The 15,014-nt window shown below is 31.0% G+C and overlaps 1 protein-coding gene across 2 annotated transcripts in view; it reads left to right on the top strand.

Annotated features, from left to right (window-relative positions):
• The window catches only part of DENND1B (DENN domain containing 1B), a 245,962-nt gene that overhangs the window by 152,310 nt on the left and 78,638 nt on the right, over positions 1-15,014 (top strand). For both annotated transcript variants that reach the window (XM_034666981.1, XM_034666980.1), the window contains 2 exons: positions 875-920; positions 5,706-5,807. In XM_034666981.1, coding sequence (XP_034522872.1) covers positions 875-920; positions 5,706-5,807 — 148 coding nt within the window. The remainder of the gene's footprint in view (positions 1-874; positions 921-5,705; positions 5,808-15,014) is intronic.

Genomic DNA, 15,014 nt, shown 5'->3' with positions numbered 1-15,014 from the left:
ATGAGAAATGTTTCTGAAATGATTTTATGTTACAAAATTATTTAATGTCTGCATCCTCTGCTGGAGTATAAGATCCACAAAGGAATATATTTTGTTTTATTGTTTATTATTGTACCTAGCCCATAGCCCAGGTTCTAGCATCTGGTGTGCTTCAGATATTATCTGTTGAATTAACTAATTCAGTATTATTCTTAAACATATTTGAATATTTTGATTTGTTAAAATTATTTTATTAATAGAAATGAAAGTGGGATAAATAGGAGGTATGACATTTAAATAAAGGACAAAGTACATGAGCAGAAAGATAGCACAGAAAGAGAATGATAACAGTAGAGGAGGAAATTGTTTATATTGTACTTTAGTTCCCAAACAGTGCCTGGCACATAGTAGGTCTCAATAAATATTGGGTGATTGACTGACTCAAAAAATTTTGGTGCCATAGTAGGTATGAAATGATGATATGTTAAGAAAATCATAGAAATAAGAATCTAATCGAATAAAAAAAGTATATAAAAGAAATGTGAATAAATTAGATAATTAGAATATATTTGATATGAAGTATATGGAAGGTTTAACTCAGACTATGGCCTAGACTCTAATAGTCTTCCTAAATAAAAAAGTTCCTTTAGGCACTATCACTCTTTATTTAATTATAAATTATTTAATAATTTTTATGCAAATCAACCTTAATTTGAATATATTAATGACCTCTCGGTTTGTATTTGACTTTTATATATTGAATAATTTTAAATATCTATAATGGGCTATATTAGAACTAATTTAATTAATTTAATTTTTTAAACCTTCTGAATTACTTATATTGTTTCAGTTTTAACGAACTTATGAATATATACATTACATGTCTTTAATTTAGTGCTCCAATGCCATACCTGATTGGAATACACTCCAGCCTCATAGAGGTGAGTATCTTTCGGACATGAGATCCATGAGGCATAAATTAATAAAAATAATAGTTAAAACAGTTGTGTTTTGAAAGAGTATCAGTTGAATAGTATAAAGCAGTGACTAGTTTCATATTTAGGGTATACTTACAGACCATTTTCAAAAAGGTAGTATTTGGAATAATTTCATTTTAATTAGTATACTGAATGACCATCTTCAATGGCATGAAACCCATGAAAACATGTTAAATTTGGTCAAGGTCATATGGTAAGTTTTAAATACTAAAAACTTTGTCTTTATGAACCGCTTTCTTTATGGCACTTGGGATCTTTTATATTTATTTCTTTATCAGACCTTATTTTGAAGGTCAGAATTTATGTAGTTATGAGGGATAAAGGGAAAATGTTTTTATTTTTCAAGCTCTGTTATGATCCAGTTTATCAGTGTGCTTTTTCAAGATTTTAATACACTAATCATGAAATTTTAAATTAGAATATAGCTTTAAAATTGTTTTAATTTCCAGTCCTGTTGGGGATTTAAAATGCAGTAATTTTTTTGTACTGTTATCAGTTCATTATAAAATGATTTTTGTGATTTGTCATCATTATAGTGAAAAACTTTGAACTTTAAATACCTTGAACTTGGAATCAGTGAGATTTCCAGAGACGACTTCTTAGAAGATTAGATTCTAAAAAATAAATAAATAAATAAACAAACAAACAAAAGACTTGAATCCAAACAAAAGACTTGGGTCAGTTGCATGGCATCATTACACTAGCTGATTTCAATTTTTTTCAGTTTTCTTTCTTTTTTTTTCTTTTGCTGATTGTGTGTATTGTACATTGACCCAATTTCTAATCAACAACCTAAATGAGTTAGATTTGGTTTTCTTATTCGTTGGTGTCACCGTATACACCATCAGTCCTCCCTTTGCTGATCAAGGAAGATCCTGTTGATTATTTTAAAACTCCTGAGGATCATGTCTGGAGACATCATGTTCCTATAGTAGTCCTTCCTGAGTTAGAGAATTCTACATATGCTCTGGTTTCGGTCATTTTCTCCTTTTGCAGAATGCTAGGGCAACGTTTTTTATTTGCAAAGAATACATTTTAATGAATTTCTTTAGTAGACTTAATTTGTTTTTAATTTTAAAGTCTGAGTTGGATAATGTTATGAATCTTTATGTTTATTAATTTTTAGAAAACTTTTTCTTACATGACAGGGTACTGGCAGTGAAAGGTCAGTTTGCATAAAAGAAAACATGAATGAATAGGTATTTAGTCTGTTATTTGTGGAATATATAACTGGTATTTTATTCATCAGTATCTTCACTGTATAAAATCTAACCACAATTGGTTGGTATGGTTTCAAAGAAGTCATCAAATTGAATTTGATATCAGTGTACATGTCTCTTCTTATTTAATGTATCTAATAGAATATATAATTTTTATAATATGTTTATTTGTACAGATGAAAAATATTTAAAGTTGTTTATTGTACCTGTTGATGGGATATATATTTTTTGCAAGGTTCTATATCAACTTTTAAAACAGACAATTCAGCTTTTCCAAAATATTATGGAAATGTGTACATGTTTTAAATATTCGATCACACTTATTATATATTTATTGGATACTATAGGAAAAAATCAGGTTTTTTTTAAGGAGCAAATCTAATAATTTTTTACTTCTTACAGTATTGTCTTAGAGAAATGGTCCATTCTAATTTGAAATTGGCTTATCATTAAATGAGACTGTTTAGAGCCATGATTAGATTGACTGAAATCTCTGTACCTTTTATATTATGGACTTATTGAACTGTCTTTGTTGTCAGTTCTATTTGGTTTATTTGGTTTAATAGTGAATGGGAAAATATAATAGGAACTTCAAGAATGTCTTTAAACCGATTGGATACCATTTAGTAACTTTCTCCTAAATTAGAAGATGATACACATCCTGCAATTCCATTCTTACTATGTCACTAATAGGCAGATTTTTTGGATCTTTTGTGCTTTCTTATTTTATATTAATGGTATTATAATTAAAATGTGGATATATCTATTTACATATTTTATATGTGAGACCAAACTAAGTAATTTTGTACATTTTGCTCAGCTGCAATTACAATAGATTTTTTTTTTTTTTTAGGAAGAATCAAAATATTCCCTATTCTCTCTCTTGGTCAAGACAGTTTTAACGTACCAGTTTTACAAAGACTTCTAGACATAATTGTTCAAAGATGGGAAACTAATATCCTTTCAGAACATTCTTTTAATTATTTTTATGTAATCATGAGTGAAAGATGGCTAGAAATGTCTTTTTAAAATGTAAATTTGCTTCCAAAATAAAGGATAAGGACATTTCATTCTCCCTGAAAATTAGACTTTAGGGATGAACTCAAAGGCCTGTAAATGATGAGAAATAAGTTAGCGGAGGCTGCAAATGTAAGGATTGTATTATGTGTTTTAAAATACACAAAAAATTCTAAATAAAATGTTGGCTCAGTTTTACAAGAACATGTGACTACTGCTACTGTGTCATTTCCTTGCAATAACACACATGATGCACATTTGTAGTCACATTGCCCAGATGGGTTATTATATAGAGAGGATATGAGAGAAAAACTTGCCACTGTTGTCCATCATAAGACTTCCAGGCTTTGTCCTGATACTATTTTCTTATTTTTGAAGATAAAAGCAAATTCTCCTTTTTCTTACTCTTTCTCGATCCAAGCAAGCTGATGAATTTTATAAGCTATAAAAATATGAGACAGAGAAAGTGGTACCATTTTATATGCTGTATGACGTTTTACTCCTGTTTAGAAAATAGTTAAAGCCTGACTTGGAAGGAAACATAGATAAAATACTGACATTAATCCAAATTAAAAAAATTTTTAAATTACATACTATATTTCCCTTGTTGCTTATGTAGAATCGTTCTCATTTTAGTGGGTCTCATTATATTGATTTTTTGAAATTAATACATTTTCCATTCTTATTGAATGGTCCCTTGAACAGAATTTAATATTCAGCTATTATCAGACTTTTTTAAACTAAGTGCAACTTGGAAAAAAATACACATTTCATGTTAATATTAATCTTCTTTACTCAGAGTTTAACATTTGTGTCATCACAAAATATTTAGACATCGTATAACTACTATTCCAGGTTATTTAGAGGAACTCATTTCATCCTTTAACAAATGCATTGGGTTTCTGGATTATCTTTATAGTTTCTGTTAAAAGGGACAACTTAGTATTGAATGTGGAAATCAAAATTATGACACATCTTTCCCATCCGAATGCCATTAATATAAATGTATTCTTCCTTGTAAAATAGGTTATTTTTGTATTTATGCTTTGGTTAATTTATAGATAACTACATATTTATGTATGTGAGCCCTTTTTGCATATATGTGTACATATGGAAAGGAAAGGGAATAAGTTTATTTATAAATGTTTCATCAGTAGTGTCACAATTGTAGGTGATTCTCTGTTAATTTCTAAGAAACAGCCATCCTCCGACTCTTATTTTAGAGTTCTTACAATGTCTTTTACAAGATGGATTTTTAAAATCATGTGTTCCCTTGAGAATTCACATTTTACACAGATACTGTGGCTTTCTTAACATATACAAATTCCCTACTCTAGACCACCATTTCCCTAGCAAATTTAACATTCTACCTAATACGCAGAAATTTGAAGTTTAAATGGAGCAAGGAAATTTCATTTTTGAACAACTTAAAAAAAATCGTTTGGCCAAGTTAAAATTTAAGGTATTTAATCGTTCTCAAAAATGGCTATTCTAGAATGTCATTTTAAACAATACTATACTGAAGAAAAATACTACACTGAAATTAATTTACTTATTGCCAGTTGACCTATACACTTATGGCATTCTGATAGCTATATTTCATTAATGAGCACCTTATTTATTTGCATCAAAAAGTAATACCATTTGCTATCATTTAAATAAGGCAAATAGATTTATATGATTTAAGTATACATATTAGTTTAAATAGGAAAAATAAACCATAAGTATTTTCTTTCTTTAAGGATGAAAAAATTGGATGAAAAATTTACTGTCATTAGTCCACATACTGAGATAATTTGACCATTTGACTAAATTGTCAAACAATTAAGACAAGTCAAACAATTAATCTGATAGGCTATTAAATTTGATCTTTTATATTAAATTCATGTGATAAATATTACTAAGAATTCCTTATTACTGTCCTCTTTATCATTTTTCTTATTCAACTTACAGTCCTCATCATCAGCTTACACTGAATTGATATGAAAATACAGAGAAAATGTTATTAATTTAAAACTTAGTTCACTTACAGTATGTTATAATTATTGGCTTATGTTAGCCCTACAATATGATTTATGCTAAAAATAGGCATAGAACTGGCCACAAGTTCCTGTATCATACGATTGAAATTCAGTTGATAAGATCATAAATTTTTGTGGTTTAATGTAGCTGTGCCTATTCTGTGAGTTTTGTGTAATATCTCTTTGGTAGTTAAATTATATTCACTATCTCCAAACTAAATCAATGTGTTTAGATGAGCAAACATTCTATTTTAAGGTTTTTTTTTTTTTACCCAATTTTTTTGAATGGTTATGGACAGACTTTCTTTCTCCTAAGGCAAAGTTGTTTATATATTCTTATAGGATTTTCCTTTTTTCTTTTCCCAAGGCTAATTATCATTAAGGTGATGTTCTCTACATTTCTAAGCTCATTATAGTTTTGGAAGGAAAATATACTAAGATGTTTATTTATAATTGTGTTTTTTAAACAGAGAGTGAAAAATAAATCATTGGAGGATGTGGTTATGCTAAATGTTGACACAAACACTTTAGAATCACCGTTTAATGACTTGAACAGCCTACCGAGTGATGTGGTAAGTCTGAAGGCTATTTTGTGGTGAACATATATATATCTGCCTATATATATGTTCTCTTCTGGACCCTTGAATTACCAAGAGTTATTTTTCCCTGTTTTCTATCTGAAATAAAAGAGCTGAGTATGTCCATGGGTGTGAGAGGAATCCGTGTAGATTCTATATTTAATATTTTCTACCTTTTGGCAGTTGAGGAGATGTTGAATGGAACATCCTATTCCTATTGTAAAAGTAGGATCATAATTAAAAAGCTAGATGCATTCATTAGGCAGAGTTTCTTTAAACCTAAGTCTCTTCATCTCATCTTAATCATTATATTACAAAGTAGGCATTTCTGTCTGCCTAGTGGCATGTCTTGCAAAAGAATGAGAGAGTTTTTGAAGGCAAGGAGAAGAAGGGGGCCAATTACCGGCTTTTGCTTCCCTGCCACCTGCCAGTGCTTTTCCTTTTAATTAATGATCTGATGGCACTGGTCAATATAATAAGAAATGCTTGTACAGTTGGGGTCAGAAAATTCTGGCTTTGATCTCCCTCAACTTTCTGAAACATTTATTTGTTTTCTCTAAATTATTTCAGTTTTATTTTAATCTTTTCTACCCTGCTGAGGGCCGCAAGAATGAAAACCTACACTGTTTGTCATTTGCTTTGGCAGAGCAAAGACTGCTTACTTAGAATTCTATTTGTAAATTAAACTGCAAACCCAGTTTGTCATAAAAGACATCTGATCCTTTTGAATTGACGAAAACTGTCTTTTGTCTGTAAAGGCTGATAAATTAAGTGCCAGTTCTCTTCTGGTCTTTGATCTTGCAGAGGGTTTGTGAGTGTGTGTTTGTGTGTGTGTGTGTGTGCGTGCGCACATGTGTGTGTCTGCAGCTTATAATAGGATATATTCTGTATTTCATGTTAGTCACCAAAAGTGCATTTTTTTGGCCTTCATATTCCTTAGAACAGGGCAAAAATGCAGACTAGTACTGTCTCTGAATATATATTAATGACTATTTAAAAATATATTTATAACATAGTTCTAAGTTAAAAATAACTCTCCTAAAATATCCAGTTTTTTTCAGGGATAGTAAAATTTGGAAATGAAAATCCTCTATCATATATTTTTCTGCAATATTGCAAGTACTTTGAAATCATTATCAGAGAGTTTGAAAAAGTGAATTTAAAAATTTCAAATTCAAAAAATACAGTAATACTGGCTTTAATTGCTCTTATGGCTAGTGGTAGGAAAAATGATTTTGAAGTTAAAATCAGATTATTTATGTCCATAAATAACCTAAAATACTTGCTGACCTTGAAGCAAATTAAATTGAACTACTTTATCTTACTGTAGTAAATTTTATGCTATGTATGAACAAATCCAAACCCAGTCCAGTAAAGAATTATATTATCTTTTTAGCTCATTATAACTAGATTGCCTCATTATAGAAATTTTGTAGAAACTTCTAGAAATGATTGGAGTTATTCATTTTGAAATTCATCAAAGAATTCTTCATTGAATAGAAAAATAATTATGAAATAAAGTCCCAGATTTTACAAATATTGTCTTTATGTACAGTGCATTTCCTACTGGTAATGCCTTAAGGAGAAAGGATTGTTTATTTAAAAAGCAAAAAAGAAGAAGAGAAAGAAAGAGAAATGAATCAGCTTTTATGTGTCATAAAAATTTTTATAGTCAGTTTCAATGATGGTTGATTTTATTTCTCTGAGAAAAACAATCCTTAATAGTAATTTTTTTGATGGGTGATTCTTTTTTAATTGAGAAGTGCTACTTTCCCAGAATTAGTTTGATATTAAGACATTTATTTTAAAATATGAAGAACTTAAATAGTACTCACAAAAAGCCTAAATATGTAAAATAACAGGAGGGACCATCTCCTTTATTTATAAGTAACAGTTAACTGTGCATAACTGAAATTTAAAAAGTCATAAAAAGGCACACTGCTAGGTGGTGTAGATATACGTATGCTTGAAATTAAAGGCCACAGACGTACAGACAAATTTGAATGATGAATATGTGGATACAGCCCTGGGGTAGAACTAGGACTGTTTGCTAAAAGTATGAGAGGTTTTAAAGTTATGGTCATTTTCTAAAAATATTTTAGGTGATTGTTTGTTTAACCTCCCTCTAATAAATTTAGCTTTTTCATCAGTTTTCCAAAAGCTCTCTCTTACATAGTTTTGTAGGAGATATGATAAAGTTATCATGTCATACTTTCTCTAATTATATGTGTTTTAAATGAGATGTGTTAAAGTTACAAATGATCTTGCTGAATTTTTTTTTTTGTGATTTGAATTAATAAAATATACTTGAATCCTGAAAAATATTACTACTGATATTGTTTGGTTATTTAATAAATTAACTGTTATTTAAAAGGGCGCCTTTTAAAATCACTCAGCAAAGCATTTAAATTATACTTACAGGCTAGATGACTTTCTATGCTGTGCACTCTGTTATTGTGTCAGCTTGACCAGTGGTCTTGGCTGTTCAAAGGTCAGCGGTCACAGTTGTCCTGAATTACTAGTTCTTTTTTCCTGTGGACCCTCTGCTGTGTTGCATGCTGTAATCTTCTTAATGGCTTCATTCCAATATTCACACATAATATTTTAGATTTATTGACTGTTAGAAATACTACCATGCCAGTAGCAGTTCCGCTACTCTTAAGGTATTTAAAATTGGAAAAATAAATCAGGGCAAAGCTTTCAGGAATCCTTTGTTTTCCTTAAGGGAAGGAAAAAAACTCTCTTCCTGTCTTCTGACAAGAACACTTGTTTTTCGATTTCATCATTTCACTATAGATTTGGATCATTAAAAGAAAAAAACACAAATTTTATTGAGAGTGATTTTAACGATATTGATTATTACATGGAATATCTTTTAAAAGCAGTAGATCCATTAAAATGTACTTTTATAGTTTTCTGTCTGAATGCATTGTGATTTTATTTTTTAGTGGCTATATCAAATATAGATACCTTCAAACATGTAGGTTGAGTGTTTTTATATAAAAAATAAATTTTAGGGCTATGTAACAATATCAGTTGAATTTAGTGTTACTGTGGTATGTTTTTAAGTGTGAGGAAATTGAAACAGTTGAATTAAATACAACATTTGAAATTTCAAGTGAGTTCATTTTAATCTAAGAAAATGTACTATTGAGACCTCCTCATTCCAAATATATATACAAATTTAGTTTCAACTACATAATAATTTAGAATGTTCTATTTCTAAGGTACTGCTCATTTTAATTTTTATCACCATTAATATTTTTAAAAGGAATTTGGAGAATTGCTAACTATTTCAAAAATAAATAGGATAACTCACTTGTTAGAGAATTAAGCTAATTAGAATTATAATGAGATTTAGGAAATCTCTTCATGAGAAAATTAAGTTACAACAATTATAAACTAATTCTTACAGATGAAAGCAGGTTAGAATTGACATCTGTAAAAGTTACGTGCATTAAAATATCCATTACCGGGAAAGTGAATTTTGGCCTGTGTTGCTTAACTGTCTTTAAATAATTTTAACTCATTAGATTGTAAAAAATAATATACTCTTAGGTCAATATACTTATCCCCATTTTAGATAAGAAGATCAAGATACAGGAAGTATACTGTTAATGGTATTTCTAGAGCTTTAGTTCATATAGATTGATCCTCCATACTTATGCCCCAAACACTAGACCGTGGTCCCTCTCATATAAACATGATATATAGTGTAATGAGTAACTCTTTTAGAATTTAATATAGAAACTTACTCTCTGTTCTAATCTTGCTGAAGAAATACTAGTATGATATTTGATTTAAAATAGGATTGTTAGCACTGTATTAAAAACTTATTTTCATCTTATATATCACGCTATTGGAAAATGATTTTTTAATTTTCTGTTATGAGGGTATATAGGACATATAGTACACTTAAGCATTATTCTACAATTCACTATGGACCCTGGTGTGTTATAGGATAGCTATGTTTGTATAAAGCATATTTAATTACTAAAATATTGAAAATATTATAAAATGGGGTCATCTAAAATACTGTGCGTCTTATAGTGACACTTTTGAGTATCACATGAAGGAAAGGTTAATGGTTTTATTGTGCGATGAAAGGAAAGACATTCTCTGAATCATCAAAAATCATTAAATTAAAAGCCTAATAAAGACCTGGAGAAAAGCCCCAAAACTCCTACTTTAAGTAAAGTTTTAAGATCCCTACGTTCAAGTGAGTTAATTAATTTTGGAATAAGTTTGGAAAAGAGTTGGCTATTTCAGAGAATCTTCTTAAATCAGCTTTTAAAAAAATGAAAGTATTTAAACAAATTTAACTCTTGGAACTGTGTGAATAGTTAATAGATATGTTTAATTCTTTGTGTCTTTCCTCTAACCTAACATGAAGGTTTAATATGTTAAATTGTCATAATATATGTTATAAAGAAAAAAAAAGTCCCCAGAGAATATTATATTAGTTCAAGGTTTGCCACAGCTCTGCTATAATCCTCACGATGTTTAGCAGTAAATAAATTCCCCAGCAAATTTCTGAAGTGACCAGGTTAGAAAGATAACCCAAATTCATTCACATTCTAGAGTAATTTAGAGAACTTTTTTTTTTTTTTTTTTTTTGGTTTAATAGAGGAGACTTCAGGAGACAAATACTGCTTTCAGTTTTCCCCTGGAGAAATGCAGTCATGCTCTCTCCTCACTCTCCAGCTGTTAGAGTTCAGGCACCTAGATGCACATTGCCCTGCCACAGAACCTTAGCACAGGGCTTTGTACATAGTAGGCATTCAGTAAATGACGGTTGAAGGGAAACATAATTGCATTTCTTTTATCTTTTGTAATAGAAGTTGCTTTTAAAGTCCCTGTTCAGAATTACTTAGAACATTTTATAAGGATATTGTCTTCTGACTTTTATAGTAATGAAAAGAAGAAACCTGGGTGCATGTTTAACATATACTTTTTTGGTTGTGAGTATAACTTACTTCCTCTCTGGAAAGGGAGACCATGTGCTGATAGCTGTCTTTGTGCCTCTGCACACTACTTTGGGTGTCTGTGGAAACTCACTGTTCTTTTAAATATTTTCAGAGATGTGACTGTTTATAACAGGTTTTTTGTTGTTCTTGTTTGTAAGTAAACTATGATTTTGCTACTTTTTGTACTTTTTTCTTGGTGTGTATTTTTTAATCTAAATTTTAAATACAAAAGCAAAAGAAAACAAAAAACAAAACTCAAAACCTTAATTAACTGGTCTTCTAAACTTCTAAAAGGTCTTTGTTATTTTCTCCTGACTGAGTAAGAGAATCTATCCCTCCCACTGCAGTGATCAGGCTTTAGCAGTTCCCTTCTTTATGTCTCTGTACTTTTGCCATTTTAAAGTTGATTTATAGTTTGTTACTCTTAGTGATTTTAAGTGCTCATGAAGTTCCTTGGCTTTCTCATGGGTTTTCATTTCCAACTAAATTACCTAGCCTTTCTCTGAATGTCTTTTTTTTCCCTGTATCATCTTAATAGCATGCCTCTCTCTCTTCTTACTGCTAATACATACATAGATACATACAAATGTACATACATAATACATACATACATATATACATACATACTTAAACGTAAAGACTTTGATTTTGGCTTTAAAGATAATTTCCAGTTTGTTTCTAGTCCTTCAAGTTCTTGGCTTTTCCACATTCAAGAGACTTTTTGTATGTGTGATATTGTGTGCACTGTCACAATAGTGGTTCCCAAATCTTGCTGATATCATAATGACTTCATGAACTTTTAAATGAATTATGTTCCTGGGCCCCATTATAGATATTCTGATCCAGTGAACTAGAGAAATTAATGTAGAAGTGTGACAGGTTGCTAATTCATTTGTTTATTCATTCATTCAATCAGTCATTCATTCATTGAAATATTTATCAAGCACCTACTATAATGCCTGTATTATGCTAGGAGCTGAGTGAACAAGAAGCCATAATACACTGGTCTCATGAAACTAACATTCCAGTAATCTGAACTGAACCACATGGCCACACCAAGTCATGAGGGATGTTGGAAAATAGCTGGGGCAACATAGATAGGTTGAGCAAGCACTAGTCAAAACTTAGGATTTCTGTTACCAAAGAAAGGGAGAGTGGATGTTGATGGACTAGCAGTCATCTCTGCCATAAATAAGCTGAAATGAAAATGATTTTAGCCAAACTGAGATATCATTCTTATCAGTCAAAAAACTCAGATCAGCCATTTGTGGTCCAGTTGATCTCAATGTGTCAAAACAGGTGTTTCCAGAATTGGCCTGAATGATAAGTATGAGTAAACCATGTGCAAAGTGGGAGGAGGAGCAATAGCCTGTACAAAGGTTCTACTGTGGGGAAGAGGTTGGCAAATTCAAGAAATGGGAAGAAGTCTTGTATAACTGTAGTGAGATGAACAAAAGAGAAAGTTATGCAAGATGAGGTTGTAGAGATAGGCGCTGCAATCATAAAAGATCTGTAGCTTTTGTTAGGGACATTTGGGCTTTATTGGAAATTCATTGGAGATTTTTAGCAGAGAAATAGTATGATCTACTTTGACTTCGATGAATATCATCTTGGGTCTGGGTCCTGAAGATTACTGGGTATAAGTAATGAAGCAGAAAGATATGTTGAGACCATTTACAGAAGTCTAGGTAGAGATGCTAGTTGCTCCAACTTGATAGTGGAAGGTATGTAGAGAAAAGTGGACAGATTTGAATCTCCATCAGAGTTCTGACTGACAGTGCTTGGTATGTATTGCATGTGGGAGATGAGAAGGGGGAAGTGCTGAGGAAGACCTGTAAGATTCCTTTTTGAGCGACTGGATGAATAGAAGTTGACATTGATACTAGAGACTCTGGCCTGACATTGGGCTTGAGGTGGGGATAAGAGCAGTTTCGTTGTCTTAATTTTATAATGGCCTCTGAAAGGAAAATAGTTAGAACTGATCTTATATTAATTAGGTTTTGATAGGTAATTTAAACATACAAAGAGACAAGACCCTACCCTCCACGTATATCCTATGCTTTTCATTTGATATGGCTACTGTTTTTATCCTTAAGTAGAAGCTCACTAGAAAATTATATTAAGAGGGTAGGGTTTATTTTGTTTCTAAAAAAACCTGAACATTTAGAAGGATTAAAGAAATGTAGGGATTTAATATCTGATTCATGTGATGACCATACACGTTTCAAAGGAGAATAAAACATTTTATCTTTGTAACTTTTTTCTAAAGCAGATAATTATTTGAAGCTCTAACTTTTCTAAATGTATGTGGATTCTCTAGTACACTGTAGTTACACAAAAGGAGATATTTAAAAATATCATGGGGTGTTTTAGGGTTGTGTAGGTTATCTAAATATTATTTCTGGACATTTATTTTTATCTTCTGCTCTTTACCCTGATGTTTATCTTCGTGATCCTAAAAAGCAAAATTAAAATTTCTGGGTATAGGGGTTAATTTATGTTTCCTGAAAAGACACATCTAAAAGTCAGGAGAAAAATCTGTCACTTCTCTGAAAAACTCAGCTCCTTTAATAATATGCTCTCCCTTCTTAACTCCCAGTTGGCATAATTACTTCATTACTCAGACTGTGTGCACATGGCTTGCACTCTTTTAATTTATACCTGTTTGTTATGTTTACTTATGTAATTCCCTACTTTTATTCATAGTCACTTTAGTGTTAAGAGGGTAAAAGTGGAGAATTGGTGGTAATATTATTCATGCTGCAGTGAACTCCCACTGTGCTAAACCTAGGTTATAATTCCTCCTGTGGATGGCTGCTTAGAAGCCTTAATTCTCACTGTATGAAAGGAATTTAAACATTTGATAAGAGCAGGGAAATGATGTTTATTTCTGAAGTTCTTTTCACTGTTTAACTTTTTTTGGTTTAAAATACCTAATTGGACTTAAAAAGATAATCTGTTTACAAAATAAAGAGTGTCATAATAAAATCAGATGTCAGTTTTGATGTACTCTTTAGCCACTGGAGATTGAGGCTTGCTTACTTTCTTGAGAATAGAAAGAGAAAACAATTGATACTTTTTCAGTGTCACATAATGGGATTGTGTGATAATAGCGAGGTGACTAAAGTTCTAAATGCTCTTCTGAGTTCAGGGTTACATGTGAATATAAACTTTACGATTTTGGGGAAAGTGTACGTTTATTTCATAACTAAATTTAGAAGTTTGGAAATTAAACCAGGAAATGCTATTTCCCAGACCAAATATTTAAAAAGTACGAAGAGACATCACCATTTTTGTAGATAAAAACTGCTAAAAGCTAATTAGCCCCTCAAAGGGCATTGGTAACTGGTGATAATTTACTCCAGCGATTTAAAGGACAGGGAAACAGCAAGGTTGACACAGTCACTTTATATTAGAGTCATATCTTTCTGTCTAAAACCAATGTTAAAAACTATATTTCATTTTTACAAGCTATTTTTGAGCATTCATTTGTGCATCCAAGAAACATTTAACTCACCTGCCCTGTTGGTCTCTGAAAAATAGGAACACCTTCAGATTTGCTTACTGACAATCAAAGCCCACCTAGAGTAGGTCAAGGAAAACCTCTTCAAGCAGTTTGTAAGGGTTGAAGTAATGTAGAAATAGGCAAAGGAACAATGTAACCATATTTCTTACCAGACAATGTTTCAGTCTCACATCTCACATTAGATAGCATGCTCATGTAGAATAGTACTGTTCAATGGAAATATGAGCCACATATGCAATTAAAAATTTACTGGTAGCCATATTGAAAGTAAAAAAATAGGTGAATTAATTTTAATATATTTTATTTTACCAAATATTCAAAATACTGTTTTTTATGAAATCAATATAAAAATTATTAATGAGCTATTTTACCTTTTGGGAGGTATTAAGTCTTCAAAATCCAGTGTATATTTTACACTTAAAGCAAATCCCCATTTGGACTAATCACATTTCAAGTGGCTACTGTATTGGACAACATGGTTCTAGAACAAGTGTTTTCTTTTTCTTTCCTATTATCAGCAGAGCTCCTGAGGGAGCTCAGGAACTACACTGAATTTTGGAGGTGAAGGCCCCATATTTACAGCTTGGTTAGGAAGGGCTTGTGGCAATATGATTAATATCCTGGGTAGCTTAAGCAGTGCTGAATTCAGCATCTAAGGACTTGGGGTAAAGAAGGCTAAGATATGGTTTGACTTGCCTCCATTCTCTG

Source organism: Ailuropoda melanoleuca, chromosome 8 (assembly GCF_002007445.2).
Source record: "Ailuropoda melanoleuca isolate Jingjing chromosome 8, ASM200744v2, whole genome shotgun sequence".
NCBI classification, from domain to species: domain Eukaryota; kingdom Metazoa; phylum Chordata; class Mammalia; order Carnivora; family Ursidae; genus Ailuropoda; species Ailuropoda melanoleuca.
The sequence above is the reverse complement of the archived record's forward strand: the minus strand, read 5'-3'. Positions and strand labels throughout refer to the sequence as shown.